The sequence below is a fragment of the Dendrobates tinctorius genome, unplaced genomic scaffold, assembly GCF_039654945.1.
Source record: "Dendrobates tinctorius isolate UK_male_01 unplaced genomic scaffold, ASM3965494v1 ptg000254l, whole genome shotgun sequence".
NCBI lineage: Eukaryota > Metazoa > Chordata > Amphibia > Anura > Dendrobatidae > Dendrobates > Dendrobates tinctorius.
The window spans coordinates 13,711,791-13,731,078 of record NW_027361921.1 but is presented as its reverse complement, the minus strand read 5'-3'; the positions used below and the strand labels follow the sequence as shown (position 1 = coordinate 13,731,078).

The window sequence follows — 19,288 nt, the reverse complement described above, 5'->3', positions numbered from 1 at the left end:
CGATGTGCGACGCACCGCTAGGGGTGTCTGATGCGGTTCCCGGTACTTGCCACCACACTCTGTCCCGAGATCTTGGTGCCGATATCTCCATCTGCGCATGCGCCACCTCCCAGCGGCTATTTTCCCGGAGACCACAGTGCAGGAAAGCATGGACGAACTGCGGGAGAATCAGGCCTTTCACAAAATGTCGGCAGAGCCCCCCCGCATCACCGGACAGAGCGCAGCGAGAAGCACCAGGGACACAATATGGTAGCAGCACCAATAAGGTATATTCACATTATAAGACGCATCCCCATTTCCCCCAAAATTTTGGGGAAAAAAGTGTGTCTTATAATTAAAAAAATACGGTACAGCTCTTTGGCTACAAATATATTACTTTCTACTATTATATAGGATACCAAAAAAGTGTAGTGTATTTTCAACTCTGCCTCTCTGCAGTCACCCTGGAAAATATATTGGCTTTGGTCGAAACCCTCTCCTGCATCCCCACCATAAAATTCAGCATCAGAATTATGCAAAACAACATTTAAACAAGTCTAATGCATTTTGGAAACACGTCCTGTGGACCGATGAAGTTAAAATTGAACTCTTTGGCCACAATGATCAAAAGGTATGTGTGGAGAAAAATAGGGTAAAGAATTTCAGCAAAAGAACATCTCGCCAACCATTCAGCATGGGGGTGGATCAATCCTGTTTTAAGGTGGTGTTGCAGCCAATGGCATGAAGAAGATATCACAGGTAGAGGGAAGAATGGTTTCAATGAAATTTCGACAAATTCTTGATGCAAACACAACACCATCTGTAAAAAAAAAGCTGAAATTGAAAAGAGGATGACTTCTACAAATGGATAATGATCCTAAACACATCCAAATCCATAATAGACAACCTCAAAAGGTGCAAGCTGAAGGTTTAATAATGTCCTTCACTGTCCCTTGATCTGAACATTATTGAAAATCTGTGGGGAGACCTCAAATTTACAAAGCATGCAAGACAACCCAAGAATTTCACAGAACTGGAAGGATATTCCAAGGAAGAATAGATGAAAAACTCTCAAACAAGAATTTTAAAAAATTGAACAAAAAAAGTTCAAAAGCTGTGATACTTTCAAAAGGGGGTGCTACTGGGTACTAACTTTTGCATCAGCCCATTTTCCTTGTTGTAATTTTTAAAATGTAAATGATGAAAATACATTTTTTGCCTAAAACACAAAGGAAATGTGTCATCTTTAACTTTTAGAGATCATTTTATCTTCAACTTGCTTAACTGTTCACAATAACAGTAATTTTGACCAGGGGGGCCTGAACCTTTATGTCACTGTATGTATGCAGCCAAACAGCAAGTGACAGACCTGCAAGTCAGCAGCTTCTTTTGAATGTAAATTTGTTGAGATGAAACAGTAAAAGTAATGTAAATACAGCAATAAAGCTCAATATGCCCTGATTGCCTTCACACACTACAGTGTTGCTTCATATGGTCACAGGCGCCTGTACTAACATTCTACGATTGGTTTCTCTTAGTGAAATAACTTGGCAGCCATTTTTATTCTATAGTTACTACCTCCTGGATAAAATGACTGATTTGATAATGAAATGTACCGTACTTAGGAATTTATCTTTAATGACATTTCCTTTAGATTTTTTTAAGTGAAAAATGTTATATGCATACATTCACCAACTAAAAATGTATTGAGGCTTGCAATGACACATCCCAGCCTGTAGAATGTCGATGAAGCAAGGACTGCAATGCCCATCATGAATGTCATGACTCTTCTCAGATAATATACATACAGGGCATCCTGTTTTCTAAATTATTTTGATATATTCTATAAAAATGGAAACTTGAAACGGCCTTGTGTAGAAAGATGTGCTGCCGAATTGAGACACCAGTGAACACCTTTTTTGCTCCCCAACAGTACGGCATCATGCTTATGGCTGCAATTCTTGGGACCGATATCCTTTAAAAACTTCAGATCTTATTTTATAAAGGACAACGGATATCCTGACTAAACACAAGATACAACTTTAGACACTGCTTTATTGAAGAAAAACACGCAGATTGTATTAACATGTGGATTTTTAAGAAAATGCGCAAGCCTAATGTTCCATGGTGACGTCTCATATTGCAGACTTATGCAGTTAAGGCAAGGACCTTTATTTTTAAAGGTAAAATGGCAGTGCGCATCACACAAAGTTGCAATCGTATAGTATCACAGAACACAGTTTTCAACAAGTTTACAAAGACAAACCTTCTATGAAAAAAAGAAAAAAAAAAAAGATGGCTAACGAAAGATGTTAAAACGCAAAACTGTTCCTAAAATTGAAGTGGAACCACTTCTAGGTAAACCTCATGGTCACAGAGCCAATAAGTAGCCTAACCGGTCATCCTAGTTTTTCCCTTCCTTCCTTTAAATAAAATGTGCATATGATCTTTCAACAAAAGTCAATGTTCCCACACCAGCAGATGAAAGGAGTCAAACCAGTGTCATGTGATGGGCTGTAACATGGCCAACAAATTTTCTCATACATTCAGTACTAATTTTGCACGTGTATGTAAACAAAAAAAAAAACTAAAACAAGGCAATCAGAGGTACAGAATGCACTCGGATTTCTATGGGTGTGTTGTCTGGATCTGAGTAATAAGGCAGTGTACACAAGGCCCTACTTGGGCAGTTTATGCTCTAAAGCCCTGATTGTCACTCATTTTTGAGATATTTGGCATAAAAATAGCATTGCACTAATAGGTCTCATTTTTTTCATTGAAAAGCAGCAGCTCTCTCAGTGGAATGTGACAGACCCACTTCTAAGTCAGTGGTGTCCACTGTATAGTGGAACTGTCAAGGCATTCTGGATTTCATTATGAATGGAAGCCCAGCACACATTTGCTTTTAGATTATAAAAAAAAAATCTAAAAAGTACCAGTACTAAGAAGAAATTATCTTAACATACCAATTCAATGAATTGTAAAAAGTCCAACCAAAAATAAAAAATATTTCACTAACTTCAGAAGTTTTCTATTTTTAAGATAAAATCACAGATCTAAACTAATAGAAAATAAATATATTAGAACTAAATCATTAAGTTCTCCTTTTGGTACAATATATGCAATTCACTACAATCAATAAAATTCCCCATTGGAGCCTGGATTTGAGCGGATAGAAAACAACGGAAGTCCACAAATGCAACATTGCATGAAATAAATATTACAGCTCATTACCACTGGACATTTGGAAAGAAACCATTTTACCAGGTATAGATTTTCCAGATATCCAAACATGCACAAAGTATTAAAAATAGGTAGTATTCTGAGATAGAAAAACCGGCACCACCACTCGCCTTGTCTTAGAGAATCACAGGACAGCCTTCCAAGCAACAGCAATATTGGGTGCCAGAAAAAAAACCACACAGATAAAGTGGAATGTGAGAAAAGAAAAAGCTGGCACTCACTGCCCATTAATATCTTCCTTTATTCGTGAAGGTTAAAACATGGCAGCAGGCTGACACTGCAACTCAGTAAGGATGACGGTTTTGCGCTCCAAACGGTCCGGTGTTGAAGCACAGGGGAGTGCGGAACGGCCGTTGTCCATATTGAGTTGCAATCTCAGCCTGCTGCCATGAATAAAGGAAGACATGAATGGACTGTGAGTGCCAGATTTTTCTTTTCAGATATAAATATTATACATCAATCTGAACAATACAATGTAGTAACGTCTGTTTGATAACCTCCAATGTTAGATATTGAAGCTACATCATAATGCGGATTCTTTTGGGCTTTTTATCTACTTGGTGTGGAATGTAAGATGTACAGTACGTATATTGCACAGTATGAAGAATGCTAATAAATAACCATTTCATTGGAGAAGACCTGTGTCCCTACAGTTCATGTTGTTACATTATGAAGGCTGCATTCATTTACATACAGGACGACACTTCTGAGGGCTTCTTGCGACTGTGACTCAAATTTTTTGTGTTTTATTAAATAGTGAGGACAGTATTTTTCTTTCTCCTGCTAACACTTTAAATATGCAGGCTGTGCAATTTCCTAAAAGTTCCCTCTGTCTCCATCCAGCGTCCATTGTGTAACTAATTCTCTGTGTCTTCTGGGCGAGAGAAAGGGCCCTCGGAGCTCTGCCGTAATTGGACGGCGTCATCTTGGACATCCATTTCTGCAGTGGCAGAACCACCCTCCTGAATATCAGGCGTTACAGCAGCTGCCCCAGTAGTTGCGTCTTCATTCCTTACAAGTCGTGGAGATCTTATAGCAGTGTTACTTTCATTCTTTTTCTAGGAAAAGAAAAAAGAAAGGACTTAAAACAATCACATTTTTAATGCTCCGGTTAAATTTTGCTTTACATCACAATACTGTGGAAGGGTGAACAAATGGATACTAATCTGCGCTGGTATGAAGAGGACAAACAGAACACTTCTGGGAAAAACAACTGATAAACTATCAGGTAATAACAGAGAATGTAAAGAGAGGCACGTCCATACCTTGCTAATTACCTGTCCATTGAAGAGGGGAGAAGACAAACGTACAAAAGGAATTTGTCAGCAGGTTTTCGCTATTTAATATTGGAGCAGCATAATGTAGGGGCAGAGATCCTGACTCCAGGGATGTGACTTATTACGCTGTGTGCTGTAGTTTCAATACAATCAGTGTTTTATCAGAATGAGATTATCACTACAGGGCTAGGTCGTATGCAAGTCAGTCATGACTAATTGGTAGCGTCCTGTATCCAGCAAGCTACTAATCAGTGGTGTGAGGGCTATACACAGCTAAGCATTCTGACCACTGCTACATCTACAGCAGAGAAAAGAAGGATTCTATCAAAACTACATAGATATAAATACTTATGCCCCCCCCCCAAAAAAAAATTGAGAAAAGTATACAAGCAGTGATACCCTTATTGGCTAACCAGAGAAATTATATTTGCAAGCAAGCTTTCAGGGCTCAAAAGGCCCCTTCATCAGGCTTGATTACAAGTGAATTACTGATAAGAGATGGCAACATTTAAATAGAAATTACAACAGGACATGAGGTGAATACAGGCCAAGGAAACAGGACAGGACACCACAGACATTCTCTGCAAATTGTCAGCACTGGGTCCACTTCCAGAGGATACAATATTGGCCACCATGGACGTAGAGTCCCTATACTCAACATTCCTCACAGAGATAGGATTGCTACATGCAAATATTTCCTCCAAGAAAACAATCTGGTCACGGAACCAGCCTTGCAATTCATCAGGTTTGTGCTCCACCATAACTATTTTTCCTTTGGAAACAATATATACCAACAGTGCATGGGCAGCGCCATGGGAAGCAAAATGTCACCACAGTATGCTAACCTGTTTATGGCTAAACTACAACAAGACTTTTTGGCATCCTGCACTATCAAACCTCTAGCATACTTCCGCTACATTGATGACCTACTAATAATCTGGAAAGGCTCAAAGGAGGACCTGCTTACCTTCCACAAAAACTTCAACAAGTTCCACCCAACCATCAAGCACACACTCAACTTTTCAAAATCCCAAATCCATTTTCTAGATACAACTATATACATCAAAGACAATACCGTTCAAATGACTATTTACCATAAACCCACAGGACGTCCGGCATACCTGAGATGGAACAGCTTTCATCCAAGACACACAAAAAAATCAACAATCTACAGTCAAGCTCTAAGGTACATTCGGATCTGTTCAGACGAGGATAGAAGACTACAACTACTATCACTTAGGAAAACATTCCTACACCAAGGATATCATCCACTTGTAATTGATGAACAGATCCACAGAGCTACAAGGATCTCAAGAAGCAGCCTCCTGGATTACAAACAGAAGGAGGATAACAACAGGGTGCCACTTGTGGTCACGTACAACCCTCACACGAACATTTTAAGGAAAATTGGCGCTGACCTCCAACCCACATTCCACAGAGACCACAGACTGAAAGTAATATTCCCAGAACTGCCACTGCTCTCCTACAAACAGCCTCCCAACCTAAGGAATATCCTTTTCAGAAGTGCCCTCGAATCACCATTAGAGACAGGCACAGTCCCCTGTAACAGTAAGAAATGCAAGACCTGCACCCACATATCACCAAACAGATAAAGTCCCCATACCCAACACAAATCAAGACTATAAGATCATGGACTATTTTTCACGTAACATAGTAACAGTTTTGAAGGCTGAAGGAAGACCTTATGTCCATCTAGTTCAGCCTATTTTTAGTGCAGCTGTTCTGCATTGTTGATCCTGGGGAAGGAAAAAAACCCACAGAGTAGAAGCCTATTTTCTCCATAGGGAAAAAAAATTCCTTCCCCTAAGCTGGGTCAACCATCTACCTATAATATTATGTTATGTTCCAATGTCGTGTACATGATACAATGTACAAGGTGCAATGCAGGGACATACATAGGAGAAACAAAGCAAAAACTATAAACAAGAATGAATCTGCATAGACATACGATAAAAAATGAGCTGGACACACCTGTAGGAATACACTTCTCTAGACCTGGACACAGCTTGGCAGATCTAAAAGTCCTAATATTGAAAGGTCATTTTAATAGTGACAGAGAAAGGAAAATTTGGGAGTATAAATTTATAAATATGTTTCATTCTCTAACAACAGGACTGAATGTGACACCTGGATTCATGACTCATTACATGGACACAGTTCACACCTCCACAAGAAGGTCTTCAGATCTCTAATAGAACACTGCCACCTCATTTACATGTGTAACAAAAACCTTAATTTAATTTCCTTGGCCTGTATCACCTCATGTCATGTTGTAATTTCTATTTAAATGTTGCCATCTCTGATCAGTAATTCACTTGTAATCTAGCCTGATGAAGGGGTCTTTTGAGCCCTGAAAGCTTGCTTGCAAATATAATTTCTCTGGTTAGCCAATAAAGGTATCACTGCTTGAATACTTATCTCAATGTTTTTTTTTTTTTGGGGGGGGCATACGGTAAGTATTAACATCTATTTTTCAGGCTAACACGGTACCATAATATTATTTTGTATTGTACATCATCAAAACTACATCAAACAGACCAGTAAGTGACACATCACTGAAATCAGGCTCTCTGTCCCTACATGCTGCTACGCTGAGATTACATAACAAAACCTGCGGACACATGTTCAGTAAGATAAACAATAGCGCACAATTGTGTTGAAGATGGCAAAATGTAATATTCATCTTCTGCTGCTGGAAAAATGACTTTCTGCATGGTTTGCTTCTGGATGAGTCTATCATATCTCAGTCTCCTCAAAACTGCTTGAGCAGCATGTCTGCCTTGAACGGTCCTCCTGTGGACTCATTCACATGAGTTTATAACATGGCTCAGTGCTACGCGATCTTTTAACGGCTAGCTCTATCAGACCAATATTAAGCAATGGAGCAATACAGATCGGCATTTTTTTTCCTTTGCCGACTAAGCATGAGAAAAAAATCTCAGCCACCTGCAAGTGGCTCTGGAGTTCAGATCATATGCGCCCATACAAGTCTAAGGCTCCACGTGACACATCGGACTGCACTCAGATGTCATCCAAGTGCAGTCCAACATCTGCGAACTCAGACAATGGAGGAGGTGGGGAAACTGAGTTCTCCATCTCCTCCCGCACCTGTGATACAATTACCTAATGCGAAACAATAAAATCACAGTAAGGTGACCCTCGGCTCAAACTCTGACAGACATTTCAAAGGAGTACAGAAGCTAAAAAAAAATCGTTGCTGCTTCAAGTTTCCGAGAGGAGACCTGGGCAAATTACACCTGACCCTTAGTTTCTCCATTTCCAACCAACATACAGGGACAGCCAAACTGCTAGAAATCAAATGTAGCTTAGGATAAGGGGAGAGTAAAACAGCAGAATTACTCAGGCAAAGATCGCAACACAATGTTCGGTCTGGCTGTTGGCTCTCCTGACAGAAGCGTGACATTGTGTATTTCTATGCAGCAGTCACGCTCTGGTGAGTCGACAGCCAATCAAAGCACCGCGTTGCGAATCCTGTCCGAGCTCTATGGCTGCCTGAGTCTCCCCTCAATGTGGTGCTTGCAGCACTGAAGCCTGCAGTATGAACCCGATGTAGGTCAGGCGCACACACATTGTTGCAGCACTGTGCACTTATGGACCTGCCCGGTGAGGCTGCAGGCTAGTTCATCCCTGCCGTAGTGTCCCTATAGGAGAATGTGGATGCCGCATGCACAGACATGAATAGTGCACGGCTACTAGTCTTCAAGGAAGACTACTGTATGTGAATATAAACTTGGTGGCGGTGGGAATATGGCAACTGTTTCCTGATGGCAATTATGGTTACTACTAGATGGAGGCCCGATGCTATTGCATGGGAATGGTGGTAATGTCACGATGGGGGCAGGCTCTGCAGCATTGAGAATCTCTCCCCCCATGTGCTCACCCACCTATCCACACTCTCTTTCCCCATGTGCTGACTTCTCCCGTCTGTGCTCTCTTCTTTGACCTGTCTACCCCATGTGCTATCCCCCTTGTCATGTTTCTGTGGTAACTTGGATAGCCGTCCTTTTCTTTGATGGTATATTCTTGGTATTTTTTTGATGTTGGCATTTATATTTGCTTTTTAAAGGGAGTTATCCCATGAACGAAAGTTCATTTTAAAAATTGTCTGTGTCTGACCGTGTACAGAACATACCACAGCTCCTGGGCAGGGGAGGAAGCAAAAGACCATACTGACATTACAGCAGGGGATCACAGGGGATACATTTTGTGAGGTAAAATATTGTTTAAAAACAGTCAGTGAAATATTTTACCTCACAAAATGAATCCTGTGATCCCTTGCTGTAATGTCAGTATTATATTTTGCTTCTTCCTGGTACCACCAGCAGTTTCCATATTGAGACACTTATCACTTGGGTGTCCCAATATGGCGGCCAGTAAACTTCCGCCGCCTGGAATTCTGGGATCTGGACACATCTGTACGGAACAGGATGTGAAGATGTTACAAAGTAAGTTTATATTAGATGATAAACCAGTGGAATGGAGGGCAACCTGTTTCTGCTGAAAAACGAGCAGCTAAGATATATTAAATTAAATATATTAAATGAAGAATAAAACTTGTCACATAAGAGAAATAAGTTCTCATACAGGAGATCAGCAGAAAAAAAGTTATAGGTCCTCAAATGCCACAATAAGGCCGGTTTCACATTTGCACTTCAGGGCGCAGCGACGGCCTGCGCACGGGCGCCGCTAAGCCCCGCCCCCTACCGAGCCTCCGCCTCTGGGCGCATGACGCTGCATGCGTCCCCTATCTTTATCTCTGAGGATGCAGGCCGTGCGCAGTATGCGTTTGGCGACGCCTGCGTCCCTTGACGGTGCGCCGAGCGCAACCAAATTGCAACAGGTTGCGTTTGGCGCTGGTCGGCGCACCGTCAAAAGGACGCAGGAGCCGCAAAAACGCATACTGCGCACGGCCTGCGTCCTCAGTGATAGATAGGGGACGCATGCAGCGTCATGCGCCCGGAGGCGGAGCTACCGGCGGAGGTGCGGCAGGGGCGGGGCTTAGCGGTGGCCGTGCGCAGGCTGTCGCTGCGCCCTGAAGCGCAAATGTGAAACCGGCCTAAAAAGCACAAAAAAAAAAAAAAAAAAAAAAAAAAAAAAAGAATTGTAGAATTATACATGGTATATTATTGTAGACATTTTGATTGCATGTGTCATCACAGCCATTAATCTGAAAAGGTTTTCTTGTTATGTAACTACATATATCTGAACAGGGTCCGGCTCTGTTCATACGCACATTTGTTGTTTCTTGACAACAGGAAGTTTGAGTCTAAAAAGATCCCTATGGCCAGTGTGAAAATTGCACGATTTCTATTTTTTTATTTTTAAAAGACAGTCATCATAAAAAAACAAAAAGGAACACCAAAAAGTGTGAAATTTTTTTTCCATCAGCACTTGTTTTAACCAATTGGTCACTTCCTAATGACTGCTTCCCTTTAAGAGAAAGCACGATGATGTGTGGAGGTACTAGCACTTCGCTTCATGCTTTATAGGCCCCGTATCTACTTTATGTAGACTGGAGTGCTGACATTCCTCAGGACATGACCAGATTTGAATTCATTCATTTTCACTTCCTGGAGAAGTCATTAATTCTTAAAAGATGGTGTAAGCAAAAAATGTGTTCTAACTAAAAGTTAACCGTTGCAATTATTACAAAAAAAAAAAAAGAAAATGCAAGGCTCATGCATCTCATTGTACTGTCATTGTATAAATTCGCAGCCATTACAGACTGATGAATAAGACATGAAAGTGGGGAGGCCTTACCTTTAATTCTTGTCTCCTAACTGGTATCGCATCAGCGGCAATGAAAAAAAAAAATACTTTACCCACTTCTATACATGTTAAACAAATGACAATATTACGGAAAGTTCACTAGTATTGATACTTCCCTAGTTGGGGTGTACTTTATGCAATTAAACAGCCTTTGATTTAAAAGGGTGATTAAAAAAAGAAAAACCATGAAAGAAAGAGCCCCTCTTCCGTCTGTAGGCCATGTCAGGTAATGCAGACCATTTCTAGTAAGTGAGGCTGAGCTGTAATACCAAACATAGGCCAGAGATAAGAAGTACACCTTGTTCTGAATAAATCAGCCATAATATGGAGCTTGAGATCTGAACAATTTTGTGAAATATTTAAAAAAAAAAAAAAATGGCACAAATTCTCTGTTTTCTATCATGTTGGGCTTTTTTGCCCAGCACTTGGCAGTGTCCTTTGGGAGAATACCCCTGGATCTCAAATGTTTCCATTGGCCCCCAATAAGCCAACAGTGACCAGTGTCCTGTTGTGTCGGTACATGTTTCTGCTGTATGGAATAATGTAATCTGCAGAGGCATCCAATGAAAAACCATATTACAGTGGGATTAAATAAGTATTTAATACACTGACGATTTTGCAAGTTTTTCCGTCTACAGAGAATGGAGAGGTCTGTAATTTTTTATCATACGTACACCTCAAGTGTAAGAGAATCTTAAAAAACAAAAACAGAAAACCACATTGTTTGATGTTACATAATTTGCATTTTCACATGAAATAAGTACCGTATTTAATACAATAGAAAAACAGAACTTATTATTTGATTCAGAAACATCTGTTTGCAATTGCTGAGGTCAGACGTTTCCTGTAGTTTCTGACCATGTTTGCCGAGACTGCAGCAGGGATTTGGGCCCACTCTTCCATACAGATCTTCTCCAGATATTTCAGGTTTCGGGGCTGTCACTGGGCAACACTGAGATTCAAGATTTTTTATTGGGCTCAGGTCTGGAGACTGGCTAGGCAGCTCCAGGAACCTTAAAATGCTTATTATTAAAATACCCATCACCGTAAAAAAAAACAGTTCGATTTCAATCAAGAAAAGTGGGACAAGTGTCATGTGAATTTTCATTAGAGTACAATCCAGTTTTTCACATCTTGCATTCCATTTACATGCGAATGTGATCCAATTGCAGTGCGATTTTAACATGAGCTTTTCCATAGAGAATTGCTGTATGTAATTTAGTCTTCCAGCTAAATATTCTTCAAAAAGATATAGATTTTTATTTGAAATAATAATTTTCTCCTTCGAACTTTGCTTTCGTCAAAGAATGCTCCCTTTGCAGCAATTACAACATTGCAGAACTTTGGCATTCTAGCAGTTAATTTGCTGAGGTAATCTGGAGAAATTGCACCCCATGCTTCCAGAAGCCCCTCCCACAAGTTGGTTTGGCTTGATGGGCACTTTTTGCATACCATACGGTCAAAGCTGCTCCCACAACAGCTCAATGGGATTGAAATCTGGTGACTGCGCTGGCCACTCCATTATAGATAGAATACCAGCTGCCTGCTTCTTCCCTAAATAGTTCCTGTATAATTTGGAGGTGTGCTTTGGGTCAGTCCTGTTGTAGGATGAAATTGGCTCCAATCAAGCTCTGTCCACACAGGGTATGGAATGGCGTTGCAAAATGGAGTGATAGCTGTCCTTATTCAAAATCCCTTTTACCTTGTACAAATCTCCCACTTTGCAAGCACCAAAGCAACCCCAGACCATCACATTACCTTCACCATGCTTGACAGATGGCGTAAGGCAGTGGTCCCCAACCTTTTTTGCACCAGGGACCGGTTTCAAGCAAGACCATTCTTCCGTGGCCCGGCAGGGCGGGGATGGAGGTGTGGCAGGGGCGGGGCTTTGGTCATAAGGGGGCGGGGCTATGGACGCGGTTGTAGTGTAGCAGCGCATACTTATAATTAAATAACATTTATAATGTGACTCAACTCACCATAGGTTTTGAATAAGTGCTCCATCACCCCCCTTCTCCCCATCATTGCCTTCACCCCATCACTCCCTTCTCCCCATCATTGCCTTCACCCCATCACTGCTGTCTCCCCATCATTGCCTTCACCCCATCACCCCCTTCTCCCCATCATTGCCTTCACCCCATCACTGCCATCTCTCCATCATTGCCTTCACCCCATCACTGCCATCTCTCCATCATTGCCTTCACCCCATCACTGCCATCTCTCCATCATTGCCTTCACCCCATCACTGCCATCTCTCCATCATTGCCTTCACCCCATCACTCCCCTCTCCCCATCATTGCCTTCTCCCCATCACTCCCTTCTCCCCATCATTGCCTTCACCCCATCACTCCCCTCTCCCCATCATTGCCTTCACCCCATCACTGCCATCTCCCCATCATTGCCTTCACCCCATCACTGCCATCTCTCCATCATTGCCTTCACCCCATCACTGCCATCTCTCCATCATTGCCTTCACCCCATCACTGCCATCTCTCCATCATTGCCTTCACCCCATCACTGCCATCTCTCCATCATTGCCTTCACCCCATCACTCCCCTCTCCCCATCATTGCCTTCTCCCCATCACTCACTTCTCCCCATCATTGCCTTCACCCCATCACTCCCCTCTCCCCATCATTGCCTTCACCCCATCACTGCCATCTCCCCATCATTGCCTTCACCCCATCACTGCCATCTCTCCATCATTGCCTTCACCCCATCACTGCCATCTCTCCATCATTGCCTTCACCCCATCACTGCCATCTCGCCATCATTGCCTTCACCCCATCACTGCCATCTCGCCATCATTGCCTTCACCCCATCACTGCCATCTCTCCATCATTGCCTTCACCCCATCACTCCCCTCTCCCCATCATTGCCTTCTCCCCATCACTCCCTTCTCCCCATCATTGCCTTCACCCCATCACTCCCCTCTCCCCATCATTGCCTTCACCCCATCACTGCCATCTCCCCATCATTGCCTTCACCCCATCACTGCCATCTCTCCATCATTGCCTTCACCCCATCACTGCCATCTCTCCATCATTGCCTTCACCCCATCACTGCCATCTCTCCATCATTGCCTTCACCCCATCACTCCCCTCTCCCCATCATTGCCTTCTCCCCATCACTCCCTTCTCCCCATCATTCCCCTCTCCCCATCATTGCCTTCACCCCATCACTGCCATCTCCCCATCATTGCCTTCACCCCATCACCGCCATCTCTCCATCATTGCCTTCACCCCATCACTGCCATCTCTCCATCATTGCCTTCACCCCATCACTCCCCTCTCCCCATCATTGCCTTCACCCCATCACTGCCGTCTCTCCATCACTCCCCTCATGGCCTTCTCCTCATGTCCCCATCTCCTCCAGGGCCAGGCTACACAAACAGACCAACACACACACACACACACATTATACATACACACACACACACACATACATACATGTACACACACAGACAGACATACATACACACACACATTATACATACACACACACAGACAGACATACACACACACACCACCTCTCTCCTCTCACCTGTCGCAGCATCGCCCGCGCTTCCTTGCTCTCACACAGCAGCGGCCACGCTCCTCTCTGTGTCAGAGACAGGAAGCGCGGGCGGTGGGCAGGAAGCTGGACGGGTCCTTGCAGCTCCGCTCCTGCTATTCCCTCTTGCAGGCAGCGGAGCTGCTTGGATCGCTCCCTGGCCGCCGCTAAGAACTGCTGCGCGCCGCCCCAGCCCCCGCTACGCCACTGACCGCCCCTGGCTCCCCTTGTGTCCGCGGACCGGCAAGGGCACTGCAGCGGCCCGGTGCTGGGCCGCAGACCGGCGGTTGGGGACCCCTGGCGTAAGGCACTCTTCCAGCATCTTTTCAGTTGTTCTGTGCCTCACAAATGTTCTTCTGTGTGATCCAAACACCTCAAACTTGGCTGCGTCTGTCCATAACACTTTTTTCCAATCTTCTTCTGTCCAATGTCTGTGTTCTTTTGCCCATATTAAACTTTTCCTTTTATTGCCAGTCTCAGATATGACTTTTTCTTTGCCACTCTGCCCTGAATGTTAGCATCCCGGAGTCGCCTCTTCACTGTAGACGTTGACACTGGCGTTTTGCGTGTACTATTTATTGAAGCTGCCAGTTGAGGACCTGTGAGGTGTCGATTTCGCAAACTACAGACTCTAATGTACTTGTCTTGTTGCTCAGTTGTGCAGCAGGGTCTCCCACTTCTCTTTCTACTCTGGTGAGAGCCTGTTTGTGCTCTCCTCTGAAGGGAGTTGTACACACTGTTGTAGGAAATCTTCAGTTTCTTGACTATTTCTCGCATGGAATAGCCTTCATTTCTAAGAACAAGAATAGACTGTTGAGTTTCACATGAAAGTTCTTTTTTTCTGGCCATTTTGACAGTTTAATGGAACCAACAAATGCATTGCTCCAGATTCTCAACTAGCTCAAAGGAAGGTCAAGTTTATAGCTTCTCTAATCAACCAAACTGTTTTCAGCTGTGCTAACATACTTGCACAAGGGTTTTCAAGGGTATTCTAACCACACATTAGCCTTCTTACACAGCAAACACAAAGTACCATAAGAACACTGGAGTGATGGTTGTTGGAAACGGGCCTCTATACACCTATGAAGATATTGCATTACAAACCAGACATTTACAGCTAGAATAGTAATTTACCACATTAACAATGTATAGAGTGTATTTCTGAATCACGTAATGTTAGCTTCATTGGAAAAAAAAACTGTGCTTTTCTTTCAAAAATAAGGAAATTTCTAAGAGACCCTAAACTTTTGAACGGTAGTGTGTATACATATCCTTGACATTGTGATAGTAGACAAGGATCAGAAGATAGCAATGATAATAGATGTGGCAGTGCCAAGTGACAGCAACATCAGAGTGAAGGAATATGAGAAGTTGGAGAAATACCAAGGCCTCAAAGGAGAACTGGAGAAGATGTGGAAGCTGAAGGCAACAGTGATTCCAGTGGCCCCTAAGTTGGAAGAATGGCTACAACAAATCCCAGGAGCAACATCTGAACTCCCTGACCAGAAAAGAGCAATACTGGGAACAACTAAGATCCTGCGCAGCACCCTCAAACTTCCAGGCCTCTGGTAGAGTACCCGCCAATAAGAATAGACAAAGACCACCCCCATTGGGGGGTTAGAAGGAGGTATTTATATATATATATATATATATATACATACATACATACACACACACATACACACTAGCTTAAGAGCCCGGCGCTGCCCGGGCATACTAACTAACTATGGTTAGTTATAACAAATTATAATGATTATTTATATATATATATATATATATATATATATATATATATATATATCTATCTATCTATCTATATCTCTGAGTGTAGAGCCCCGCCCAATCTGCATAGCCACATTCACTATAATATCCCACATCATCCCGTCAGCCAGAGCTACCGGACTACTACCCCTAATATCCCACATCGTCCCATCAGCCAGAGTCCCCGGACTACTACTCCGGATATACCACATCATCCCGTCAGCCAGGGCCAACAGACAACTACCACTAATATCCCACATCATCCCGTCAGCCAGAGCCACCGGACTACTACCACTAATATCCCACATCACCCCATCAGCCAGAGCCACCAGACTACTCCCCCTAATATCCCACATTATCCCATCAGCCAGAGCCACCGGACTACTACCACTAATATCCCACATCATCCCGTCAGCCAGAGCCACCGGACTACTACCACTAATATCCCACATCATCCCATCAGCCAGAGCCACCAGACTACTACCACTAATATCCCACATCATCCCATCAGCCAGAGCCACCAGACTACTCCCCCTAATATCCCACATCATCCCATCAGCCAGAGCCACCGGACTACTACCACTAATATCCCACATTATCCCGTCAGCCAGAGCCACCTGACTACTACCACTAATAGGGACTACTCCCCCTAATATCCCACATCATCCCGTCAGCCAGAGCTACCGGACTACTACCACTAATATCCCACATCATTTCATTAGCCAGAGCCATCGGACTACTACCCCTAATATCCCACATCATCCTGAGCCACCGGACTACTACCCCTAATATTCCACATCATCCCATCAGCCAGAGCCACCAGACTACTCCCCCTAATATCCCACATCATCCCATCAGCCAGAGCCACCGGACTACTACCACTAATATCCCACATCATCCCGTCAGCCAGAGCCACCGGACTACTACCACTAATAGGGACTACTCCCCCTAATATCCAACATCATCCCGTCAGCCAGAGCTACCGGACTACTACCACTAATATCCCACATCATCCCATCAGCCAGAGCTACCAGACTACTACCCTTAATATCCCACATCATCCCGTCAGCCTGGTTTCAGAACCAGAGCGCTGAGTGGATTTGTCCTGACTTCCACCCCAATTATCCCTTTAATAGAAGCCTGGGGTGAGAATCAGAGCGCTGAGGGATTTACCCTATCTTCCATACAGGAGATCCCTTTAAGAGAAGCCTGGGGTCAGTATCAAAACAGAGTGGATTTGCCCTCACTTCCAAACTAGGGATTCCTTTAAGATGGGCCTTGGGTCAGAACCAGAGTTCTGAGTGGATTTGCGCTCACTTCCATACCGGGGATCCCTTTAAGAGAGACAGGGATCAGAACCAGAGCGCTGAGTGGGTTTGCCGTGACTTGCATACCAATGATCCCTTTAAGAAAGGCCTGGGGTCAGTACCAAAGCGCAGAGTGGATTTGCCCTAACTTCCATACCAATGATCCCTTTAAGAGACCCTGGGGTCAGAACCACAGAGCTGAGTGGAACGGTCCTAATTTCCATACCAGGGATTCCTTTAAGAGAGGCCTGGGGTCAAAACCAAAGCCCTGGATGGATTTGCTCTGACTTCCATACCAATGATCCCTCTTTAAGGGGGAAGATGTGTGATGGAGATATGGGCAGGGAGGGGTTATTTATTTCTGTCATGTGCTCTCTGCTCCTTTCAGGGGGGCAGACAATGCTAGATTTCTCCCACCATGTCAGTGCCTGCTGAGGTGTTGTCAAGTGGGAAAACTTGCTCATAGCAACTAATCACAGCTCAGCTACTTTTAACCAGCTCTTGTGAAATGAGAGATGCTTAGTGATTGGTTGCAAGGAAAACTGTTGCTCATAGCAACCAATCACAGCTCAGCTTCTTTTGAACAGCTCTGGTGAAATGAACGATGCTTCGTGATTGGTTGGTGATACACACACAAATAGATTCACTTATTTTATATATATATATATATATATATATTTATTATCAGTGCTGTGTGTGTACAGGTTTTTTTAGTAAATAGATTTGTTTCAGAAAAAAAGCTGTATACTTAGCCTTCACTGGTTATTAAATGGGGACCCCCCCAAAAAAGGCCCTATCTCCCTATAATTAATAACAAGCAAAGGCTAGGCAAACCGCTGCGGGCTGACATTAATAGCCTAGGAAGGGGCCACAGATATTGGCCCCCTGCCAGATGAAAAACATCAGACATCAGCCGCCCCAGGAAAGGTACATCCATAAGGTTCGCCAGTTCTGACACATTGCCTCGCTCTTCCCATTTGCCCTGGTGTGGTGGCAAGTGGGATGATTGGTGACATCAACCCCCCAAACTATATATTTTTGGGTTTCATCAAGCCCAGAGGTTAGTAATGGAGAGGCGTCTAAAAGACACCCTTCATTACTGACTCAATAGTGATATTGTATAAAAAACACACACACCCAGAATAAAGTCCTTTAATTGAAATAATGACAGACTCCTATAATGAATCTACATTTACATTTATCTTCTCAGCAGACAGATGAGGAATATGGTTGTTTATTATACAATAAACAACCATACTCCTCACCTGTCCGCTGAGAAGATAATAAACCAATTGTCTTGTGACGCTTCTAGCTCTGCTACATCTAGATGGCAGGCTGCATTGTTGCATGATCCGACTATACAGCCTGCCATCCACCAGAGATACAGAGCTAAGCATACTTGCTGAGCGCCTCACGATGATGTGGTAAAGTTGAGCAGGATTCATATCCAATGAACTCCTTTCATTCCACTGACGTAAACACAAGCATGAGAAAGTTCTCACACTCCTGATGCCATCAGAAAGGTCATTGGAGTTCAGAGCCAGTGAACTCTGTTCAACTCAATGACGTCAGCGCGGACGCCGGTTGAACTTTTCTCACAGCGCTCGCAAAGATGTCATTGTGGTGAAAGGAGTTAATTGGCTCTGAACACCGATGACCTTTCTGGCACCACCACGAGTGTGAGAACTTTCTCACGCTCGCAGTGAAAGGAGTTCACCTTGAGGCATTGAGCTCAGCAAGCAAGCGCAGCTCAGTGAATCTGCTAGGTGGCAGGCCGAATAGTAGCATTATGCAACAATGCAGCCTGGTGGCTAAAGGAGTTGAACAAACAAGGACAATAAGACGACCTGTCATGTATGCTGGAACACAAGGAAAACAGTGGAGACGTAGAAAGGGACCTAAGGACATAGAAATCGTGAGGTGCTGGAATTGTGGTGAGAATGGGCACTATGCCAACCATTGCAAAAACCCTACAAGGGAGAGTAAGCAGACCAATCTTCCAACTCCTCCACGTACAGACTAGGAAACTGGCAAGCCAGTGACAAACGTGTGCCCTGTTCTTGTCCCCTCCGGACCTGGTCCTGCCTTGATGACCACCATAACAATGCCGGGAGGGAAAGAGACAGAATTTTTGATTGACACTGGGGCAGCCGGGACTGTGGCACACAACGATTTGATAATGCCAGACATGATTACTGATGAGATTGTGGAATGTGTGGGGGTAGAGGGGCAAGTGACATAAGCCCCTGTGACAAAACAAATAAGACTAAAATTACGAGATAGCCAAGAGGTGCTTACAAAACTTATTGTTAGTGACAATACCCCTATGAATTTACTGGGAGCAGATGTGCTGAGTGCG

At 43.5% G+C, this 19,288-nt stretch overlaps 1 protein-coding gene across 2 annotated transcripts in view; it reads right to left on the bottom strand.

The window, feature by feature from the left end:
• Positions 1-2,016: 2,016 nt before the first annotated feature.
• MFSD6 (major facilitator superfamily domain containing 6) overlaps positions 2,017-19,288 on the bottom strand; it is a 171,049-nt gene continuing 153,777 nt past the window's right edge. The window contains exons 7-8 of one of the 2 annotated variants that reach the window (XM_073558190.1): positions 10,302-10,321; positions 4,167-4,280 (exon numbers count right to left, since the gene is read on the bottom strand). In XM_073558190.1, the coding sequence (XP_073414291.1) occupies positions 10,304-10,321 (18 nt within the window). In that variant the 3' untranslated portion in view covers positions 4,167-4,280; positions 10,302-10,303. Of the gene's footprint in view, positions 4,281-10,301; positions 10,322-19,288 lie in introns of both variants that reach the window. The other variant, XM_073558189.1, reaches the window with a different exon arrangement.